The 20152-nt window shown below is 36.9% G+C and overlaps 3 protein-coding genes across 22 annotated transcripts in view; 1 reads left to right on the top strand and 2 right to left on the bottom strand.

The window, feature by feature from the left end:
- Window positions 1–151: 151 nt before the first annotated feature.
- On the top strand, window positions 152–3525 carry LOC113642995 (heat shock protein beta-7-like). 3 transcript variants are annotated; one of them, XM_027146931.2, is made up of 4 exons: window positions 152–514; window positions 968–1222; window positions 2720–2836; window positions 2994–3525. In XM_027146931.2, the coding sequence occupies exons 2-4, from the start codon at window positions 1064–1066 to the stop codon at window positions 3135–3137; spliced, it is 420 nt and encodes a 139-aa protein (XP_027002732.1). In that variant the 5' UTR covers window positions 152–514; window positions 968–1063; the 3' UTR covers window positions 3138–3525. The 3 variants fall into 3 exon arrangements, with proteins under 3 accessions (XP_027002732.1, XP_027002731.1, XP_047669691.1); XM_027146930.2 differs by lacking the exon at window positions 152–514 and having other exon boundaries at window positions 681–1222; XM_047813735.1 differs by lacking the exons at window positions 152–514; window positions 968–1222 and adding an exon at window positions 1692–2286.
- On the bottom strand, window positions 3508–7207 carry cplane2 (ciliogenesis and planar polarity effector 2). 2 transcript variants are annotated; one of them, XM_027146929.2, is made up of 6 exons: window positions 6796–7207; window positions 5818–6032; window positions 5574–5726; window positions 5244–5368; window positions 4994–5130; window positions 3508–4602 (listed from the first exon to the last, which is right to left on the bottom strand). In XM_027146929.2, the coding sequence occupies exons 2-6, from the start codon at window positions 5867–5869 to the stop codon at window positions 4374–4376; spliced, it is 696 nt and encodes a 231-aa protein (XP_027002730.1). In that variant the 5' UTR covers window positions 5870–6032; window positions 6796–7207; the 3' UTR covers window positions 3508–4373. The 2 variants fall into 2 exon arrangements, with proteins under 2 accessions (XP_027002730.1, XP_027002728.1); XM_027146927.2 differs by lacking the exon at window positions 5818–6032 and having other exon boundaries at window positions 6796–7206.
- Window positions 7208–9628: 2421 nt separating this feature from the next.
- cadpsb (Ca2+-dependent activator protein for secretion b) overlaps window positions 9629–20152 on the bottom strand; it is a 71358-nt gene continuing 60834 nt past the window's right edge. For all 17 annotated transcript variants that reach the window (XM_047813807.1, XM_047813808.1, XM_027147105.2 and 14 more), the window contains 8 exons: window positions 18025–18180; window positions 17472–17619; window positions 16588–16662; window positions 16382–16465; window positions 16132–16164; window positions 15928–16035; window positions 12070–12174; window positions 9629–11023 (listed from right to left, as the gene is read on the bottom strand). In XM_047813807.1, coding sequence (XP_047669763.1) covers window positions 10847–11023; window positions 12070–12174; window positions 15928–16035; window positions 16132–16164; window positions 16382–16465; window positions 16588–16662; window positions 17472–17619; window positions 18025–18180 — 886 coding nt within the window. In that variant the 3' untranslated portion in view covers window positions 9629–10846. The remainder of the gene's footprint in view (window positions 11024–12069; window positions 12175–15927; window positions 16036–16131; window positions 16165–16381; window positions 16466–16587; window positions 16663–17471; window positions 17620–18024; window positions 18181–20152) is intronic.

Raw genomic sequence — 20152 nt, 5'->3', positions numbered from 1 at the left:
GGAGGTTGGGGTCAGAGTGCAGGGGCAGCTATGATACAGCGCCCTTGGAGTAGGTAGGGTTGATGGCCTTGTTCAAGGGCCCAGCAGTGTATTATATTATATTATATGTCAGGTGGTTATATTATATTTTGTTATACGTCAGGTGGTTATATTATATTATGTTATATGTCAGGGGGTTATATTAGGCAGCAAGTCTGGGCTCAAAGTTGATATGTTGTAAACAGGAAAAATGGGCAAGCGTTAAGTTCTGAGCGATTTTGACTAGAACCAAATTGTGGTGTCTAGTCAACTGGGTCAAAGAATTGAAAGAACAAAGAACTGCAAGGCTTGTGGGGTCTTCCTGATTTGCAGTGGTTAGTACCTAAGGAAGGGACATTGATGTGCTTGAAGGCTATCCTGTCTGGACAATCACCCTGTGCAATGCATCCTAATGGTGGAATGGTGGATCAGTAACTGCCCCAGCTCTGAATGAGCTAGCTGACACTGGACAAGCAGTCATGTTAATAAAATAAATAAATGTGAGTATACTGTAAGTACCTAATGTAATGTACAGACTTTGTGTGTGTGTGTGTGTGTGTGTGTGTGTGTGTGTGTGTGTGTGTGTGTATATATATATATATATATATATATATATATATATATATATATATATATATATATATAAACAATAGTCAATTTTTACATTCAACATATTTTTTTTATGAAAAAATATAGCTGTCCATAATTTTCAACCACAGCAAGTTAAATGTCTGAGGTATGTTCTTTTATGTTCTGTGTGTTTTGTGTGACTGGTGAAGATATGAAGGTCAAAAATAACTTCGTATAAAAAAATCATATGCAAAACCAACCCTCCAAAGATGGGTTTCCTCTATCTTTTATTTTCTTCTCGTGATCCACTTCAGTCTTTTTCACCTCTGGTCTCCTGCAAAACCCCACTATCCACCCCACCCCACCCCACTTGCCATAGGTGGAACCTTTTATACCCAGCAGGTTTTGAGGTAAAACACAGGCAGGTTTGCAGACACAGAGGGGAAGCTGGCATTTCTAGGATCAGCATTCCTTGATGGAAGTGGGACACTGCACCACAGGCCTCCCACAATCATGTAGGAATATACCATGTACCAGTGAGTATTCAAGGGTGTTAACCTTGGCGTTGGTGGTCTCAGGGTGTAACCGAATCATTGTCCATACAAGTCTGATTCACTGCTGGTCAAAGGTAAAGGTATGTGACTGGCGTCATTTGCAAGTATTTTCTGGGGTCAAAAGAGAAGAGTGGAAGCGGCGGTTAGTCCTCGCCTCACCCATATGCTATTCTTGTGACAAAACTGCCAGGGTTTCAGGCATTTCAGGTATAAATCATCACATCCAGTTAAAAAATATAACTTAAAATATAACTTAGTAATCAGTAACAGCAGTCATTTAATTAAAAAAAAAATGAAGAAAGAATTTTTTGGTTACCTGTGACATTTCGATGCTGCCACTCTTCCCTTTACCCCTTTACCTGGCTTTTATTTTGAAAATGAAGAACCCACATTGCTTTGTAGTGTGCAGTCCAGGACAGAAAGTGAAACAACATGTGTAGTACATCATTAGGTACATCTAGATGTGCACCATTCTATAAACTTCTTTTGTGGTTTATTATTAGTATCATGCGTAGTATGCCATTTCATAAACAGCCATACTGACAACATACAAAATGGTTGCTACACTAAAACCTACCTTCAGAATAAAAGCTCTAATCAACTTTGGAAATGACTCGCATCTCCAGTACCATAACCATTCCATTCTGTTTATGAGCCCAAAGTGGTGCTTAATTAGAGCTTACGTGATAAATAACACTTGTGTGAATGCTGTTCATGTCACATCATATTCATTCTCTAGTTATTGTACAATTGTATGTATGCTGTGCTGCTATCATGAATACATGCAGAAATTAAGCATATATATAGCTTTATTTCAATATTACACACCATGTGAACAGTGCACTATGAATCACTACAAAACAAAAACACAAGAGACAGTAATAGGTGATGAAGCAGATGATTATTATTAGTTGCTCAAGTTCATTTTCTCTCCTACTTGAAAAATACTACGCATGGACATCATATGAACCTCAGCCATATAAACCCTCAGCTAAATGACAAGCCACAGCACATAATATAACTCACTCACGCAGGCAGTGAAACATTTCTAGTCTATAATGTGAGGCAATTGGACTACTTTATATATATTTTTTAAAACCTGGATTTTCTATCCATAAACAACATGTCAAGCAAAGAATCAAAGGTGAGTACAGGAGATTTTTTACACTATGCCTGATAACATATTGCAGTGTCTAAAAAACATAGCTCACCTTTGCTGATCTTAACAGCACACACTAAATAACATATCCTACAGTAATAATTTATACTGTATAAAGTTACTGGATTTGTAACATGCTACTAAAAATGTCAGAGGCACATAGAGGGTAATTCAGTAATGAATCCATCCTCGAGTCTAATCATTAATGTTTTATCTTACAGTGCTGCTGAATTTTCACTCCGAATGGTCAGATGTTGAATTATTTACAGCATCTCTGACTGTAGTGCAGCAGTCATTCAAAACACAGCTTAATAATCATATGCTTGTTCTAATATGTTAATTGTGCTAAACCACAGTTTTATTTATATGCATTTGAATAGCCAGTGAATGTTCATATCCTAATCTATCTGTTTTACAGGGGAAGATGTGTGCTGTAGGAGACATGTACACATTCACATTGGATCTAAGTGCATTCTCACCAGAGCAAGTGATCGTTACTTCTTCACATAACCTCATTCACGTTTCTGCTGAGAAGGTAAGTAAATATATCTATAGTACCTCATCTTTACTTCACTTTATCTGTGTGGCACTCTGTGCTGTGTTTGTGTTACCTTACTCGAGCTTGTGATCACTTCCTGACATTGTTATTTTGTGTTGTGTTTTTTTATGAATCACTCTTCGACGGGGACTAGATGGAATCAGACGGGACAATCGTGAATACATTTTCACAGAAATGCCAGTTTCCAGCAGATGTAGACCCAATGTCAGTGACCTCTTCCTTGGGGAACAGTGGCACACTGATGGTTAGTGCATGTAAACAGAAAGCTAAAGGTTAGACAATGAATAATTCAAATTCAATGTACAGTGCAAGTGTGGACTAGGTCTCTACAACATTTGCAGATTTATAAGTTTCACTCATATTATAGTCAAGTGGTCTTTAAATTGATTTTTTTCTTGAATGTTTTTGTTTGTTGTGATTAAAATGGTAATCTATGAAATCCAGATAATTATACATTACTATCTCTTGGGAATTTGACTGTGCTTGTAAAAGGTTTCACATTTAATGGATGTTATTCATGTTATATTTGTGTAATTTGCAAGCTATATGTGTGAGGTTTATATACATTCAAATGATAAGAGGATATTTGTTGTTCAACATGGGCAACTTTATTGTACATGATTTGGAAAATGAATAAAATAAATACCAATTCATCAATAATTGTCTTCATGGTCAGATGTCAGTATATGTTGAGGTAGGTTTTTAATTCATTGCACTATACAATTTTATCATTAACCATAATTTGAACATCTTTTTGTGATATCTGACTAGGAAACAAAGAAATCTCTTTTCCTATTTGGGAAGCATAACATCAAATCAAACGGACTTCTCACAGCATCAACTAGCAAGTCTTTACATTTAAATGAGAATACTGTACATAGCACTACCTCAGAACAATCAAGACAGATACATTTTTTTGTTAAATCTATAACACTGACTATACAGTTGACTGTTTTAAGAAGAGAATACATCACACATATCACTAACATTAGCTGGATAGATTTTCTGTTTTCCATTTTGTAGTTTGAACATGTGGAGGTTGAAAATGAGGTAATTCCAGCTTCTCACTAAGAATGATCTTGCAGTAATTACATTAAAAGGAATATTACTTAAGGGCACAGTGCTGAGGGAGTTGGGGTTGGGCTTCACACACCAGGCTTCCCAATTTATTTACCATCTGCGAAGCTTTGCATATTCTCCCTGTGACCGTGTGGGTTTCCTCTGTGTGTTCCAGTTTTCTTCCATCTTTAGAAAAATATTGCAGATGATGGCTACAGGCTACAGTAATTTGCCCCCAAGTGTGAATGTGTGTGCATGGTGCCATTTACTTAACTGGTGTCCCTTACACTTGACATACTAATGTTTAACTTTGGACAAGTGCAAATTCATGTATGAAGGAACTATGTAATAATTGTAGTAAAGGGCCTTTTAACTGTGATTTAAATCCTTACCAGTCTATAATGGATTCAATGTCTAAAAGGAAGGCAATCAGTGTGCTGTTAAAAATGTGAGCTCATAGAATAATTTCTGGGCCGATGTGTCCAGAATTAGACAGTACTGAAGTGGAGGTGTGCATACAGTCCTGGTGCCATAGGTTTTCTGCCAAGGCATTTAAAAGGGGTGTGATTTCACCAAGGCCTCCGCTCACATCGCCCCCAACACGAAACACCGGCATACCCCATACCTCCTGAAAGCGCATGATGTCACTCTCTGTTACATCTGTGTGCATAAATAAGTCAAATCTATACAGTTAAGGTCTATGTGTGTAACACAAAACATGTTAGAACATGCAGAGGTAAATGTAATTGGGCACTACACATTCATCAGCACTGTTATGCGCAGTAATATGGCTGCCATTTCAAATCCCAGGGCCAACAAGCTGACACTTCTTGGTCCTTGAGCAAGGCCCCTAACCCTCAACTGCTCAGTTGTATAAATGTGATAAATAAAAGGTGTTCTGGAGAAGGGCATCTCTCAAATACTAAAAATGCATATGTAATTCTCAATTCTATTATCTATCACACTATAGCTCAAAACTAAATTATAATAAACATTTCTTTACAAAGCATTGATTTTGGTTATTTAACTTTTTTAAAAATGTAAGTGTTCACATCAGCTTTGATTAAAGGATACTTGGTCCCAACCACCACTCTGACAAGTCTGTCTGATGGCTCTGTGATCCGAGACATTTGATTGGAAAGATCCTCAAAAGACCCGCGATCAGTGAAGGAGAAAAGGAAGAGAATGGCATCTACATGTTCTTTACAGGACTGTTGGAAAATCAGTGATTAAAAGTTAAATCACAAAATTAATCGCAGTAAATGCTGGAAAACTAGGATGTAAAAGTTAGCTAAATGGATCATGTACTAAAAGAAACCGTCACCGTCAGCATGTGATCGAATCTTCGCATGGCATTCTCACCGCAGTCCCATAGCTGAAAGTGAAAGAAAAGAACGCGGCCACCCTCCCTCAGCTTCACAGGCCAAAACACTGCAAACGTCTCCATGCCTAAAGAGGTTATGATTTTGGGTGGGTGGGGGGTGGTGGTGGTGTTTACACTTCATTACACTGGCAAGTAACCACATGTATGAATTATTTTAATGTATGTCACCACTGAAATTATTAAATCAGTTCTATGATTAAATTTCTCAGATGGTGCTCTGTCATATTTCAAATGTGTTCACACTGTGAGGTTTTGCACTTACGACAGTACCTGAGGTTTCATAGTGTACGTTGGGCATGTCTAGACCAGCAAGGCGAGCAGCTAATGTCGTTTTCCCCACTCCACTTTTACCTGACAGGAACACTTTATAGCGAACTATGTCTGCTTTCAAATGGGGGGACATCACTGGTGCTTCCAAAAGACCTAAAATAAAATATAAAATGTAATAATCCTGAGCTGGTGTTGCTGGTGATTCTGTGCATGTTCTTTCCATGTTTATGTGGCTTTCCCTTACAGTTACTGAAGATGATTGATGATCCATCTACCCAGTCCATTTTTTGTACCATTTGTCTAACACAGCATTGCAAGACACATAGAGCCTATATCATGGGACTTGGCACACATGATGCCAACCCATTGCAGGGCACATCCTCACACACTCACACACTATAGACAATTTTATAGATGTCAGTCAGCCTACAATGCAGGTCTTTGGACTGGGCGAGGAAACTGGATCACACACACACACACACACACACACACACACACACACACACACACACACACACAAACACAAACACACACACACACACACACACACACACACACACACACACACACACACACACACACACACACACACACACAGGGCAGAGGTGTTAATCAGAATTGTATAAATCACTCTGGATAAATCTTGTCAGAAAGCAGCTCCAAAATTTGAGGGTCCCTTTTCACAAAATTGCAAACGTTTTTGATTTTTGCATTTTTCCTGCAAATTAGCTAACAGATGAAATGTATTTTATTATTATTTAGACATTTATTATTAAAAAATCTGTTGTTGGAAAGGGTTGTCCAGAGAATATTTCAGAACACTGGGATCTAGGTGGGAATACAGCCTGGATTGGAGGGCAGTTCATTGCAGGGAACATGCACACAATTTAGATTAGTCAAACCAGCATGCATTTGGGTGGTAGGAGAAAGAACCATGCAGACATTGGGACTTTAATAACACACAGGGAGTAAACTGGACCTGTGAGGTAACAACATGAGCCACTTTGACCTATTAGCTATCTATTCTCATTCAGGAACTGGTGATATTTAGAACAAGATCTAAAAATTCATCATTCAACTGGGATAACGAGAACAAAGAGACAGAATAAATAACCATAACACGAAAAATACTGAGATACTTTACATCTAGAATAGATAGTCACGTGCACACATACAGACCAATAATCGAGTCGTTTCAGTGGTTGCCATGGAGATAACATACCGAACTTTCTCCTCTTTTTCTTGTGCAAAATCTTGTTGAAAAATTCGCGGCTTTCAGGGTTTCTGTGCCAATCTGGCACCATTATCGATCCAGCAGCTACCCAAGCCATATCTGTCTCCTGATTAAAACTGCAGATAAAACAGCCTACAAACGCAAAGAAGGACGGGAAGAAAGCCACTCTAAACACGCTGTTTTGTGGCAGGCACTAAATTCCAGGGGTTTCGTTACCACGACGTAAAGTGGGCGTGTTTCCGGAGGTCTTGGAAAAACGCCTTCTTTCAAAAAATCCCCCAGTATACTGCGAAGGACAAAACAGTCATACAGGTTGATTTATTTTAGAAAACAAATAAACAACCAAAAACTACGGTTAGGGTTAAATTATCAAATAGGCCACGCCTACCCGATGACGCAATATCTGTTTCGCTTTACTGAAATCCCTGGAAATAAGTGCCTGCCCTGTTTTGTAAATATCAAAATAAAAGTCCAAAATACGCGTTAAAGGTTTATTAGGAGAGGAAAGTACGTTCCAGTTCTCAACTAAAGCGAGAAAGATAACAACATGTAAATGTGATCAGCACTGTGGAAGCATACTTTTATACTAAATGTTTAAAAAAAAGACGCTAATAAATTATTTATGATTTGTGAGTATTAGTGATTAGAATTTCGGCTCTTTTTAGTGAGTCGAGTCATTTGGCTTAGCTGACCTACATGAGCCGACTTTTTTTTTGTTGTTGTTTAGAAAATCTGTCACTTTCATTTATGAACGTATGGCTTGTGCTTGTTTTTCTTTGACTTACTTATGGCTGAAATGAATTCATGAAATCCTACTGTACCTTCTAATGAACAAAATAGTATTAATTAAACACAGTTAGCTGAATTCATGTTATTGTGACTGATTTGTAATGTTGTTGTTTTTTTGGTGAAGTTTTACTTTTACATTTCCTGATATTTATACTACAACACTTATTTTGGGGAAATGTCTTTTTGTTTATTTTTTATGATTTTTCATAAAATGATTTTTATGGAAATTATATTCAATAACTTCACTGTAATTAATAAACAGTTATCTTGTTAAACACTTTTACAAAAAAATAGTTGTTTTGTCTTTCTTAACCCTGAAAAGTCCACTGCTGCAGAATTACAACATCACTTTTAACAATTTATTAAGAAGGCCTGTTTTTTTTTCCTCCAGACCACATTTACATAGTTAATCTATAGTTTGTCCTCACAATGCTAATAGAAGAAGTGTTTATTTGTCCGGTCACCTGGCCATGAATTCACTCTACCTGCAAACTTTGCGTCAAGCTCATCTCCTTTTTTTGCATGACTGGATATGTCAAGATTCAAGTAAGTACGAATCCTTACTTTTTTGTGTTTATTACAATGTATAGAACACCGATATATTTAGTTATTTTGGAAAACATTACTAAAATTTGATTTAGAGCTTGTTAAGTCCATGTTGTAATTCTACAATGTTGGGCCAGAGTGGTAGTCACAATAGCCTGTGCACCTTACACATTACAATATGTGGCCAACTTTACTTAAGTTTCGTCCACTTGCTGTTCTGATACATTTGACTGCATATTATACACTACATCTTCAGTGCATCCTCTGTGTCATTCTGCTTCATTCACACAGCTGAGAGTCAAACACTCCTCTCATTATTCATGCTAGTAAACAGTTTAGATGTTAACAAGGAAAATTTTTTTAGTAAGTTGCTCTCCAAAGTGTAACAGCATTTCTTTAATCTACAAAAAAACAAAAAAACAAAAAAGCTTGCAAATCACAGTCAGCTCTCAAAGTTCAAAGTGTTTCGAATGACACATCACTATACAGACTGCCTTCACACCTGAAATGGGGTCGGAACTAGATATAAGACGGTAGAGAATCAGCTTCCGTTCCCTCATATTTCATCCACCTCACATCCAGATGTGCAAAACAATTTAGAACATGGCACAATATCAGACCGTCCAGTTTTAAGTCTTTGAACAGCTACTAATTAAATAACACTTAGTGCTTGTTTACTTGTCCTCCATTTGCAATAACCTATATCAAGCCTGCAACACATATACAGTATTTGATAGAACCAAACATGCCTTTGTGATGCTTCCAGCCTTATAGGATTGTATTGCAGCTTCTTTCAGCTGGGTCTTGTTACAGGGAGTTTTTCCTTTCAGTCTTTTCTTCATGAGGTTCATCCACATTTTTCCCCTAATGAAATCCTTTGTTGTGTTGTCAGTGTGTTTTGCCTCAGCATGATGATGCATGATGATGTTCTTAGCAGTTAAACTGGATGAATGAGTGGTTTGCACCAAGTGGCGCAGCTTCTATATTTCTTACTTGAAGCCTTTTTTGTGACACAGTGAATTGTGATACCTTCACTCTGTTAGGTGGAGATTGTTGTTGATGTCAGTGACTGTTTGGATAGTCTGTCAGTCACGTGTTCCAGTATGTTTGATTACTTGAAAAAAGGGTGGGTTCAAACAAACGGTGCAAACCTCCAGGTTATTTAGCACATCTGGATGCAAATATCAGGAAATGAAAGCTGGAATCTGATCTCATACAGTATTCATATTTTGAGCTTGAACTATGTTTTGGGGAATGTATAAACACAGTGCATAAACCAAATACTTCTTGTAGTGACTGCAACGATGAACCTCACACACCTCATTTGTCCTATTACCACGATAAATAAACAATAGAAGGATATGATAGATAAATGTGTGTGTGTTTTTTTTAATCTATTTGCCTATTATCATCTAATTATCATCAGATTGAATGGATTGACAGTGAAATGTAAAATGTTTTAAATCACATAAACAGAGGCACTGGGCATATTTGTACAGTTATATTTATTAGAGGCCACAGCTCTTGCATATAACAACTGTTGGCTTTGATAAGGCAAACGCAAGAATGAATCCACCAGCTAACTGACACAGAAAAGAAAAACATAGAGCTTTTGGAGAAGGTGGAACCCACAGGCATGCAGTGATGGCTCAGAGTGCAATGTACAGCTGTGTATATACAAAACAATAGTGAGACCCCCCAGAATGGCACATATCTCTGGCTATGTAAGCAATAATTAATAAAGGATTGCTTTGAATAGAACATAAAAACAAAACAAACAAAAAAAAACAAAAACAAAAAATAAAACAAACAAACAAACAAAAAAAAGGCAAGAATCACTTTGCTTTGTAAAAGTTAAAATAAACAAAAATATATTATTTGGTAGTCATTTCTGACATCTAAATAAAAGACGTCTCCAATGAGATATCAAAATGGAGCTAAGAGAATATTGCCTTTCTAGAATACCAATTTATATATAGGTTTTAAGATGTTGAGACAATGTATTGTTGTTGAAATGCAACATATGTTTTTCTATAAGAGTCACAGAGCCTCAGCACAAGTAAAGAAAAAAAAAATCATTACATTTTTTAATGGGAATGTGCAGACACAGAGGACATTTACAGTTAACAACTTTTAACTTAAGTACAGATGTTCTTTTTCGGTTTTGTAGCAGTTGGCATCCACTTTAGAAACAGACAAGACAAAGAAAAGGATCCATACACTCATCTTTTACGACAATGTACCATTAATGTATGTAAGAGTATGTCAAAGAAGCGCCATATATGTTATCGCATTGGACAGGGACACACCTAATAATCTCACTCGACATTGTCAAACAAATGGTACTCCATATTGCTTAGGAACACATAGAAATAAATCCCCAAAGAAATTAGTCCAAAAAAAAATCTCTCTTATTTATTTTTTAATCTTTATTATATTATCATAACACAGCTAAAATTGTCAGTCATTTTTTTTGTAACTCTTTTAAACATTTCTTTTTAAATCATTATAATTACTATCTTTTTCTGGACTTTAGCTCTGTTTTTGGGCATATCGAGCAAATGATGGGAGATCCTAAGGGTGACTAACTGGAGTAATCAGAGTGGGGTACATGCATCTTCTGTTACCAGGCTTTGGGGAAAAGGGAGGTTGGTGTAGGGGGAAAAGGGGCTCAGGTTTCGAGCACACCACATGGCATTCTGCTCTAATCATCCTCCTCATCCTCTTCATCGCTGTCCTTCATCGTAATGCCCTGCATGCCACCCTCTCGAACCGAGGCAGTGGCCTCTTCCAGAGTGAGCCGGTTTCGTACTGTATCGTACATCTTGCTGTTCAGCGTTGAGTCAAGAACGCCTTGCAGCCTAAAATCTCGATATTTTTTCTACAAAGCAAAAAAAAAAAAAAAAAAAAGCCAAATACTACTGAACATGCTGAGCAAGACGAATCTTTAATGAGAATATATTATATGTATCAGTTCATATATATTTAATAGCGTAAATATTGTATACTATTGAATATAATGAAAATAACAGCAGTGTGTGAGTGATATATTGAGCTTTATTTTTCCTTTTATTTTTTTATAACAGTTCCTCTTGTCCCTCATGATCCTTTAACTATTTATGTGTTGATTTATGTGTTATTTAGTATCTTAAAGAAAGCTCAATATATCACCTAACATTCTGGCAGAGACAACCAAGTTTAGTATGAAATATACTGATTCTTCGAAGAATTTATGATGCTTTCATAGCTACTATTGTTTTATTTATTTATTTATTTATTTATTTTTAATATCCATTACACAGCTTATAAAAACCGTTTATCTCAATTATGTTGGCTGTCCCTATGATGATGGATGGCAAAGGGATTTTACAGATATGCAATTTCACATTTATGCCCCAGGAAATGGTCAGAGGCAGCAATAGAGTTTCTGGTGCATGAGAACAATTGAAAAACTATTTTTTTAAGGATAGCGATTTGTTTGAATTTAATCCTTTGGGGGTGTCAATAACTGCCACACAGTTAGGAGGAAATATAACTATTTAATATAGGAATGAAGAGAAGAACTATTATCTGAGTAAGAATTTCTATTTCATATATCTATTCTATATGACTATTTTGCTAATATTCATTAAAAGAAAATCTTCATTAATTCCATAGATTTTTATGCTTATTCTAAGCTAGGAAATATGCACAAACACAACCAGACAAATTCCTGTACATGTAGACGCTACAGTACCTGGCAATAAACCTAAATCTGATTCTGATATGAATGAATGAACTTTTGTAAGTAATATTACTATCAAAAAAGCATCCTGAAATAACATTCTCACAGAACAAAGAAAAGCAAAGGAGAACACTGAGTTTCTTCACATGGTGTATGAGCAGTCGTATTTATTCCCAACTGCTTCATTCCCAACTACACGGTACCTTTACAATCCTGATGAGGATTTTGAGCTGGTACACATGGAGCTGTTGGTCCATTCGGTCAGTGAGCCAAGTCCCCAGGAGATTCATGGTGGCCGTATACCATTGCTGCAACGTACACAAACACAGCGTTCTCCAGCAACACACACACACACCCACACCCACAAACGAACCCATGCAAGCGACCAGAATATCCAGACACACATAAAGGTATATATATTTATATATATATATATATATATAGACGTGTATATCAATTAACATTCACATAGTCACGCTACATAATGCATGGCTGTACGTGTACGCTCTTTCTACGGTACATAAACATATACACGTACCCTACACACACACACCTCACGCACACATGCATAGACAAAAATACCAGCATACACTCACACACACACAAAATACACAGAATGCATAGCAACATAGACACAGTCACACCCTCACTTAGCAACTGGTTAGTCAGGCAATTTAAAATAAATTTACAGAGGCAGCAATATGACCATCTGCAAAAAAGTATATAAATCATGCATTAATTAGTTGCTTAATTAATAACAAAACAAAGGGCTAACTTGTATTATTCTTAGTATATATGTATATATATATACACAGCATAGTTTGATGTATAGATCAGAATTTTGAAGATATTTAAAATAAGACTTCAATTATTCACATTTAGGTCTGAGTAAATAGTAAAAATGCGAATAGTTACAGAAACAGGTATAATGTGAGAATCCGATTGTTTTCTGATCAACTTTGGCCTGTGCTATCAGAACTATGCTGAATGTGTTAAAACAAATCCTTGAAATAAAATTTTTGTCCATGCTATCAAATTTAAATCTACAAACACCCCTAAATTCAACAAAACATTCTTCAAGACAAAGCAGCAAACGTCAGAATGACCATAAAACTCAGAAATCAATATATAAAAGTGAGAATGAAAAGAATCTGCAGGCAAGGCGATTTGTACTGTTATCTTAAACCATTTCCATTCTTTTAAAATAGCAAATATGTATAGTGCAAATCTGAAAACCCGGGTGTCTTCGAAATCACATAGCAAACATCTTACATATAGTTCAAAGAGAACAGCACAGGTGTTGCATAATGGATGAAGTGATAATCTCTTAAAGTGAAAGAAATAGTCAACAGCAGGATCCTGTGGAGCGACTTGGTATATTTGGGAATTGGCCAGTGAAATAAAATGAATTTGATCTGATCCTGAAAAAAGTCTAACTGATTTTTATGTGAGTGCTATGGTGTAGCATAGGTTCTGCTTTTAGCTGTGTATTTTCTTCCTGCATTTTAAAGTAGTTTTTAAAGATAACTATATTGGATCGGATACTCCAGTTTTCAGAAAAGAACATGTGGAATTGTGCCATCTCTATTCCTAACATGTATTGTTTATTCCTTGGATATTACTTAAAAAGCATATCTGTAAAGGTCTCAACTCTTCTACATGTGTTTAGATGTTCTAATCATATTGATATCTCTTCTTATTTCCAACAATTCCAGAAGACTTGAACTCAGCAGTGGTAAAGCTTCAATGATTGGATCATTTGAATGATCAATGACTGCTTTGGCCCTTAAAAGGAAAAACCTATGCTGGCATTTGCTGATTAGAATGATTAGATATGTGATTGGTTGAGTTAATTAGGGTTAGGTGGTTTGGTTGGTCCGCTTCGAGCAGTCAGTTGGTCCGAGCGTGCAGTGCATGCAGAGGGAGCAGGTGAGTCAGTGGGCCTGTGTGTGTGCGTATGTATGACGTGAGAATTTTAGGAGGTGGTCATGCTAGTAGATGTACACAGGAAGATTATTTGATTAGAAATCATGCCACTCAACAGAATGTGATCAAACAGTAGGACATCTAGAGATAAGTTCCACTTTGTTATAACAAGAGAGTGTGGTGGTGGTGTCTTTAGGGTAGAAGGAGAAGGAAGAGCGTATAGAAAGGGATGGAGTTAAAATGTGAAAAGAGATGAGACCGAGAAGACTGAGATGAGAAAGTCTGGACTTGGCTTTTAGACACTAGTTTATCACAAATGCGTTCTTGCTTCCTGCATCGTTTTGTGCGCAGAACTTTAAGCTTATGCTAAATATGTTTGAACAATTATGTGTGGATTTAAATGTGTTAAAAATTCTTGGCATTAGTGTTACTTTAAAAATGCTTAGCAATAATGATGACCCACAGTTCTGGCACAAACAAGACATTTAGAGCACTTATTTGATTATCTCAAGAGGATGGAAATTAAAGTGCCTCTAAAAGAAACCCATCCATGTTTTGAGAAGCAAGCAAGTACGCAGAATATAAAACAACTTTTAAATACAACAAACTAACAAGGAACAACAAGTCCATGGTGATCCATAATATGGTACATGGAAAGCTGTATGTCCTTCTGTGTCTCACAGCAATTTAAAGATGAACAATGTGTGTAGAGTCTTTAAAATTTTAAAGGCACTGGTTAAAATTTAAAGTGGTGTGCTATATAGAAAAAATTGCAATTATGTAACCAGGAAACTCATTCTAGTTTGTCTACTTACAGTAAGTCTATTTTGAACCATTTGATAGAATCCATAAAGAACCCTAAAAGAACATGTTTGTCTAGGAATATGGCCAAAGATCATTTGTTTAAGTTCTGTACCCTTTAAGAAAACTTAAATGTATAACAAATTAATATAAAAACCTGCTTATGTATAACAAATTAATATAAAAAATACAATTAATATAATAAATGAAATTCTTTTCCCTCAACTTTTTCTAATAAAATTAAATGGAATTATATCTACGCACATCATTCTTGTTTATATTTTTTACACATTGCTCATGAAATCAGGTTTCTTTTGTTAGTGAATTCACTCAGGACATACAACATCTCAACTGATTGCCCCCACAGTAAAGAAACTGTAAATAAAATAATAATTGATGTCAAATAAATGACAATGGCTTGTAAATGTGCTTAACAGTGATTGGGAAACCTGCCAGCAGACATGCATTAGCAGAGTGTGTATTAAATATGCTGAAACACGGCAGAAGAAGCAGCAGGGAAAGCACACGGAGCCTCTTTAAGACACACCAAACTGAGACACACATAAACAAACTGCTCCCCATCACAGACAAATGCTGTGTGGACCTAAATGCACTGTGCTGCATTTTGTCAACAAAAAAAATGCAACCACAAACTCTAAAGAACCCTAACGACACACTCACATGTGCACACAGTCAACAGCAAGATCCACACACATATATAAATACAGCACAAATCTACTGGACATAGAATAAATCACCTCCCAGTACACACACAGATCACACAGATGTGCAACACTGGAAGTCAGAACATGAGTCACAAAGGATTATTTCTAAATTAAACAGTGCTCTCTAGTGGGAATCACAATTACATCACTTTGAACATTGAATAACATTGCACCACAATTCAATAGTGTCATAATAAGAAATATGGAAAAATATGCCAAACATTTATATTGTATTACTCAAAGATCCCATGGAGTGTTTGAGAGCACTGTCATAAATAATCCACTTGGTGGTGGTAGTGACACTTTGCCTTTTGATGTCTAAGCACAAAGGTCCAACACACAGCTAATGCAACACTAGAGCACAAAGGTGCAACTGGTTGTGTTAATGCAACACCAGAGCACAGGACGCCGAACAAGAATTGACAGTAATGGGACAGTGAGAAGTGAGAGACTGAGAGCCTCATGATAAGACTGGTCTTTTTTGTTATGATGAAAGAATTCAGAGCTCAGAACTCAAAATGTGACTTATCCCTCATATGCCCCATTGTTTTGCCACATTTTGGATGGAACCTCCCTTGTCAGGCATGGAGGAGACGGCATCTTACTTACATCAAATAACCTCTCTATATACACCTCCTCATTGACCTTATCTCGCAGTATGTCCTGAGAGTGACGGACAAAGGTCACATAGCCATCAGCAACATCCATTCCTGGTTTCTGTAGAACATAGATCGCAGAGAATTATTAGACACTCCTGTGAAAAAAAGAGAAACTGTTAGTAAATCATTTACAGCAAAACTGTTTAATACTTACAGGAACCTCCACATATTTTGATGCTGCTTTAACCTGAAAACATGCAAAACAAGTCAATAGGGGACCAAACATGAGATGATGATGATGGTGATGATGATGATGATGATGATGAGAGATACAGATAGATAGATAGAGAGATAGAGAGAGATAGAGATAGAGAGAGAGATAGAGAGAGAGATAGAGAGATAGAGAGAGAGAGATGGTCATGGTTAATACATTAGTCATTTAATAATATGATAGTGATTCTCACCGTGAAGGAAAGGAAGGAGGAGAAGAGAGTTCCTTCATCATACCTAGAGATCTTGGCAAGAACACTCTCCAGAATTACCACAAACTACATGTGACAAAAAAAAACACCATATAATCCAAAACATGTCAATGACTACACACCGCCACAATTGGTACTGTAAAGTATTTAGCAAATTCAACACATATGTTGGTTTTTGGACCATTTACCTTAGCCACCAAAAGTGAAATCATTTCCTTCACACTCTCTTCAATAAGCTCATCAATTTTAGAGTGATACTGTTTCTGAAAAGCAACAAAACATTTTCACACATAAAATTAATCACTGCAGTTGACTTTTGATGACAATTCTATAACATTTGACTTGTATAGCACTTTTAACAATGGATACTGCCACAAGTCAGCTTTACGGAAATAGAGAATTTCAGAATGTAAACTGTAAAACTTGTGACTGTGGTGAGGAAAACCTCCCTGGGAAGAATGAGGATATGAGGAAGAAACTTCGAGAGTCAAAAGGGAACCCATCCTCATCTGGGTGACACCAGATTATAAATAAGCTGTTTTACAAATTGCAATTATGTAACAGGAATTTCTATCTTGCTTCAAGATGAAGATAACAGATGATCCGATTTCAGTACTTAAGTGTTTAGCGCAGGGATAGATTTGACTGTTAAATTTTACACCCAAACCTTAATTTTGCTAAAAATATCAAATGTTGCTATATATTGTCTGCAGCTCGTTTTAAAGACATCTCACTATTTTAGAATAAAGTCGTCTCCATTTTAGAACTCAGTATATTTTATTCTGTCAATATTAGATTTACATCTTTCCTATTATCCAATAACAGTGTGTGTATGAATGGAATATAAATTTGTGGATGTATGTAACAAAGTATAAATGTATAAATATCGCTGCTGTAAAAAACACTCCAAATGATTCAACACAAGCTTTTTCTGATGATGTAGAAATAAAATCTGCTCAGTCTACTAATCCACTAACAGTATAGTAGTATCTTTTATTTTGCTCCTTTGCACTTTTTAGCCAGACAGATCAATCAGATACTTTTTATTAGATTAATTAGACCTTTTTATTACCTCCTGGCCCATCTCCATGGCACACAGTTTAGCTGACTGGTCCTTGGCATCCACCATCACGTTGAACATGGTGCATAAGGAGAGTGGGATGCGGAAATCTGTAGAACGGCTACTCTTGGTCAGCTTGGACTCAAAGGCTGTCCTGGTGCTAAAGACATGCAAAGAGTTGGCCAGAAGGGTATTAGTAATTTTACACCTCAACATGCAGACTATGAATTATGCATTCATGATTGGTTAGCTGATACTTGATGTTTTATGGTAAGTTCAGTGTGTTGCAGGTGAAGTAGGATTATTCAGTGGATATCACATCTTTGCAGCTTGCATTTACCATGACCCTAAAGTGCAAAATCAAAAACTCACCAGCAAATAAAAATGCAAATATAAAGAATATCCAAAAACAAAATGAAACCCTGGAAGCAAAAAACGAGGCTGTGATATTCAGGAGACCTTCATGCTCCATTTTGAGTTTTATTTAACTCTTGTGTTTTTGGTTGGTTAAAGTATTTTGCAGTTTAGGGCACTGTATTGATTTTCAAACTCAGCATGCATGTACCGTTTAACACAGGACTCAATCATGTCGCTGGACATGAGCTTCATCCGGTTTTCCAAGTGCTTGGCAAACTCCTCCTCAGGCCAGTGCAGGTCTCTGATGAATGTTTGTAGGGCATCCAGCTTCCAGAACAGATCCTCTGAGGTCCCCGAGCCATTACTGCCAGGTACAGTGACACATCAGAGGTCAAGGGTCAGAGCCTTTGTGAAAAGGCAAAAGCTTTCTATGACTACTCATTACAAAAAAGTGTTTCTCTGATTATTTTATGCATACGCTGACTGATGGTACACATCTGGTGAATATCCAGAAACAGCCTCAGTCAGTGTATGGTAAAATAGAGACATGTCAATAACCTCGCACAGTTGCGTGGTTATTTCTTCTTCAAGTGGGTCTGTAATCATGCACAGGTTAATCAGTCACACTTCTCTAAAAGGGCAAGAGGGCTTGGGAATGTCATGGTGAGAGAAGGCATGTAAGAGATCTATACTAATTTTAAATATTACTGGATCACTAAAACCTGACACTTGCTTTTTCAGGAACTCTTCAGGAACACTTTGAATCATACATCATTCAGCTGCATACCTACACAAGCTGAGAAAAAGTATACTTTATTACTCTAAATCCTTACCATTATCTTGTTAGTGCTGAACATCTTACTTGTAAGTAATGGACACCTTACTGAAAGCCCAAACAATGGGGGGTGGGGTGGGGGGGAGGGGGGCATTACAGGAGCTAAAATCCAAATCCAAATGAGAGACAGAAACACAAAGATCAGGCTCTCTCTCACCACCCATGCCCGACGAGGCTGGCGGAGTTCCAGAGGTCAACACATACCATGCAGTCAACTCTGAAGACGTTGCCATCCTGATTGGAGATAAGTGGGACAGGAGGAGGAGAAGGAGGAGGAGGAGTGTTGTAAAGGTCAGGGAGGGGGTGGAAGCCTACCATAGAGTTAAAACATAAGAGTGACTCAGGTTTCTGAGAGTATCGAACTGCACCCATCTTGGTAGAGTTAAAGCTTTGAAACAGAATATGACCTATTTCATATTGTAGTTTTAGAAATGTTTTGGATAGAATTTACTGGATTAGGATCTTAACTGGTCTTAGTGTCTTGTTCACTGAGTGGGCTTCAGATCACTTGTGCTTTTTTTCATATTATACAGGTATGGAGATCTGGAGCCCACTTTGAGGGTTAAACACCACAGAAGCTAATCAGTACTTCAGAGAGGCCAGACTGGGAAGTCCACCAACCCACAACCACTAAAACCTTTCAGGCAGACCTAACATCAGTGTTGGTCCGTTAGAAAACCCCTCCACTTCAAAGTAATGGATTTCTTACCTCAGACGTCAAAGGCAATTATTTATCTCTTAAAGAAACTCTTTAGGGCCCCTATACGTCAATTAAGATTCATCATCACCATCATCAGCATCATCACCTCATTGAGCTCCAAGAACACATAGGGGTAACTAAAACTGCAGTCCTACCCACAGACATAATTTTAAATAGTGAAATTTTCCTTAATTGGAAGACTAAAGACTGAACGTAGGTTTGGGTTGCAATCCAGATCTCACCACCTCAGTCCTACCTCAATGGCATGCACATTGAGGAAAATGAAAAACTTTTCAGCTCTCATTTCAGTTGAACAAACAACTTGGGATTCCCAAATCCCTTGCAACCTACTTGGCATGAAAATGACTTGAAAGCTAATAAATGCTTTGCATATAGCCATTTTTTACCAATTCAATTCTGCTTAATTAGTTGACATTCCAACATTTTTTGAGTCCTTCATTGAGAGGCCAATACGTAACTTATGCATCTATACAAAATTGTATAACATACTGGAGCCTAATTTTGCCAGCTTGACAAACATTTTTAAATCTCCTTTTAATACTCAAGACAAATAATTTTCACTTTCAAGTCAAAGCTTGGAATGGAACATCACACACCAAGTTCCAGCCAATTTTATGTGAATTTCCACATAGAAGACTTTGACATTGGATGTTAGAGATAGATTAAGCTTTAATGCTCTAAGAGAAAGTGCAGTTTAAATAATTGTTATTTCATATAATGAGCAGAATCATGCCTGGGATATTTAGTTCACAATCAAAATTAAATGCCTGTCTGCCCAAT

Source organism: Tachysurus fulvidraco, chromosome 5 (genome assembly GCF_022655615.1).
Source record: "Tachysurus fulvidraco isolate hzauxx_2018 chromosome 5, HZAU_PFXX_2.0, whole genome shotgun sequence".
Classification (NCBI taxonomy): domain Eukaryota; kingdom Metazoa; phylum Chordata; class Actinopteri; order Siluriformes; family Bagridae; genus Tachysurus; species Tachysurus fulvidraco.
Note: the sequence above shows the minus strand (reverse complement) of the source record. Positions and strands in the feature narration are given on the sequence as shown.

Excerpts from the sequence above, each read along its gene's own strand:
- LOC113642995 (XM_027146931.2), top strand. The coding sequence starts at position 1,064 with ATGGAAGTGGGACACTGCACCACAGGCCTCCCACAATCATGTAGGAAT. Across the intron at positions 1,223-2,719 it reads ACTGCTGGTCAAAGGTAAAG|GGGAAGATGTGTGCTGTAGG; the intron begins GTATGTGACTGG and ends TCTGTTTTACAG. Across the intron at positions 2,837-2,993 it reads TTCACGTTTCTGCTGAGAAG|ATGGAATCAGACGGGACAAT; the intron begins GTAAGTAAATAT and ends GACGGGGACTAG.
- cplane2 (XM_027146927.2), bottom strand. The coding sequence starts at position 6,904 with ATGGCTTGGGTAGCTGCTGGATCGATAATGGTGCCAGATTGGCACAGA. Across the intron at positions 5,727-6,795 it reads GAAAAAGAGGAGAAAGTTCG|GTCTTTTGGAAGCACCAGTG; the intron begins GTATGTTATCTC and ends ATTTTATTTTAG. Across the intron at positions 4,603-4,993 it reads AGAGTGGTGGTTGGGACCAA|ATTTGACTTATTTATGCACA; the intron begins GTATCCTTTAAT and ends TTAACTGTATAG.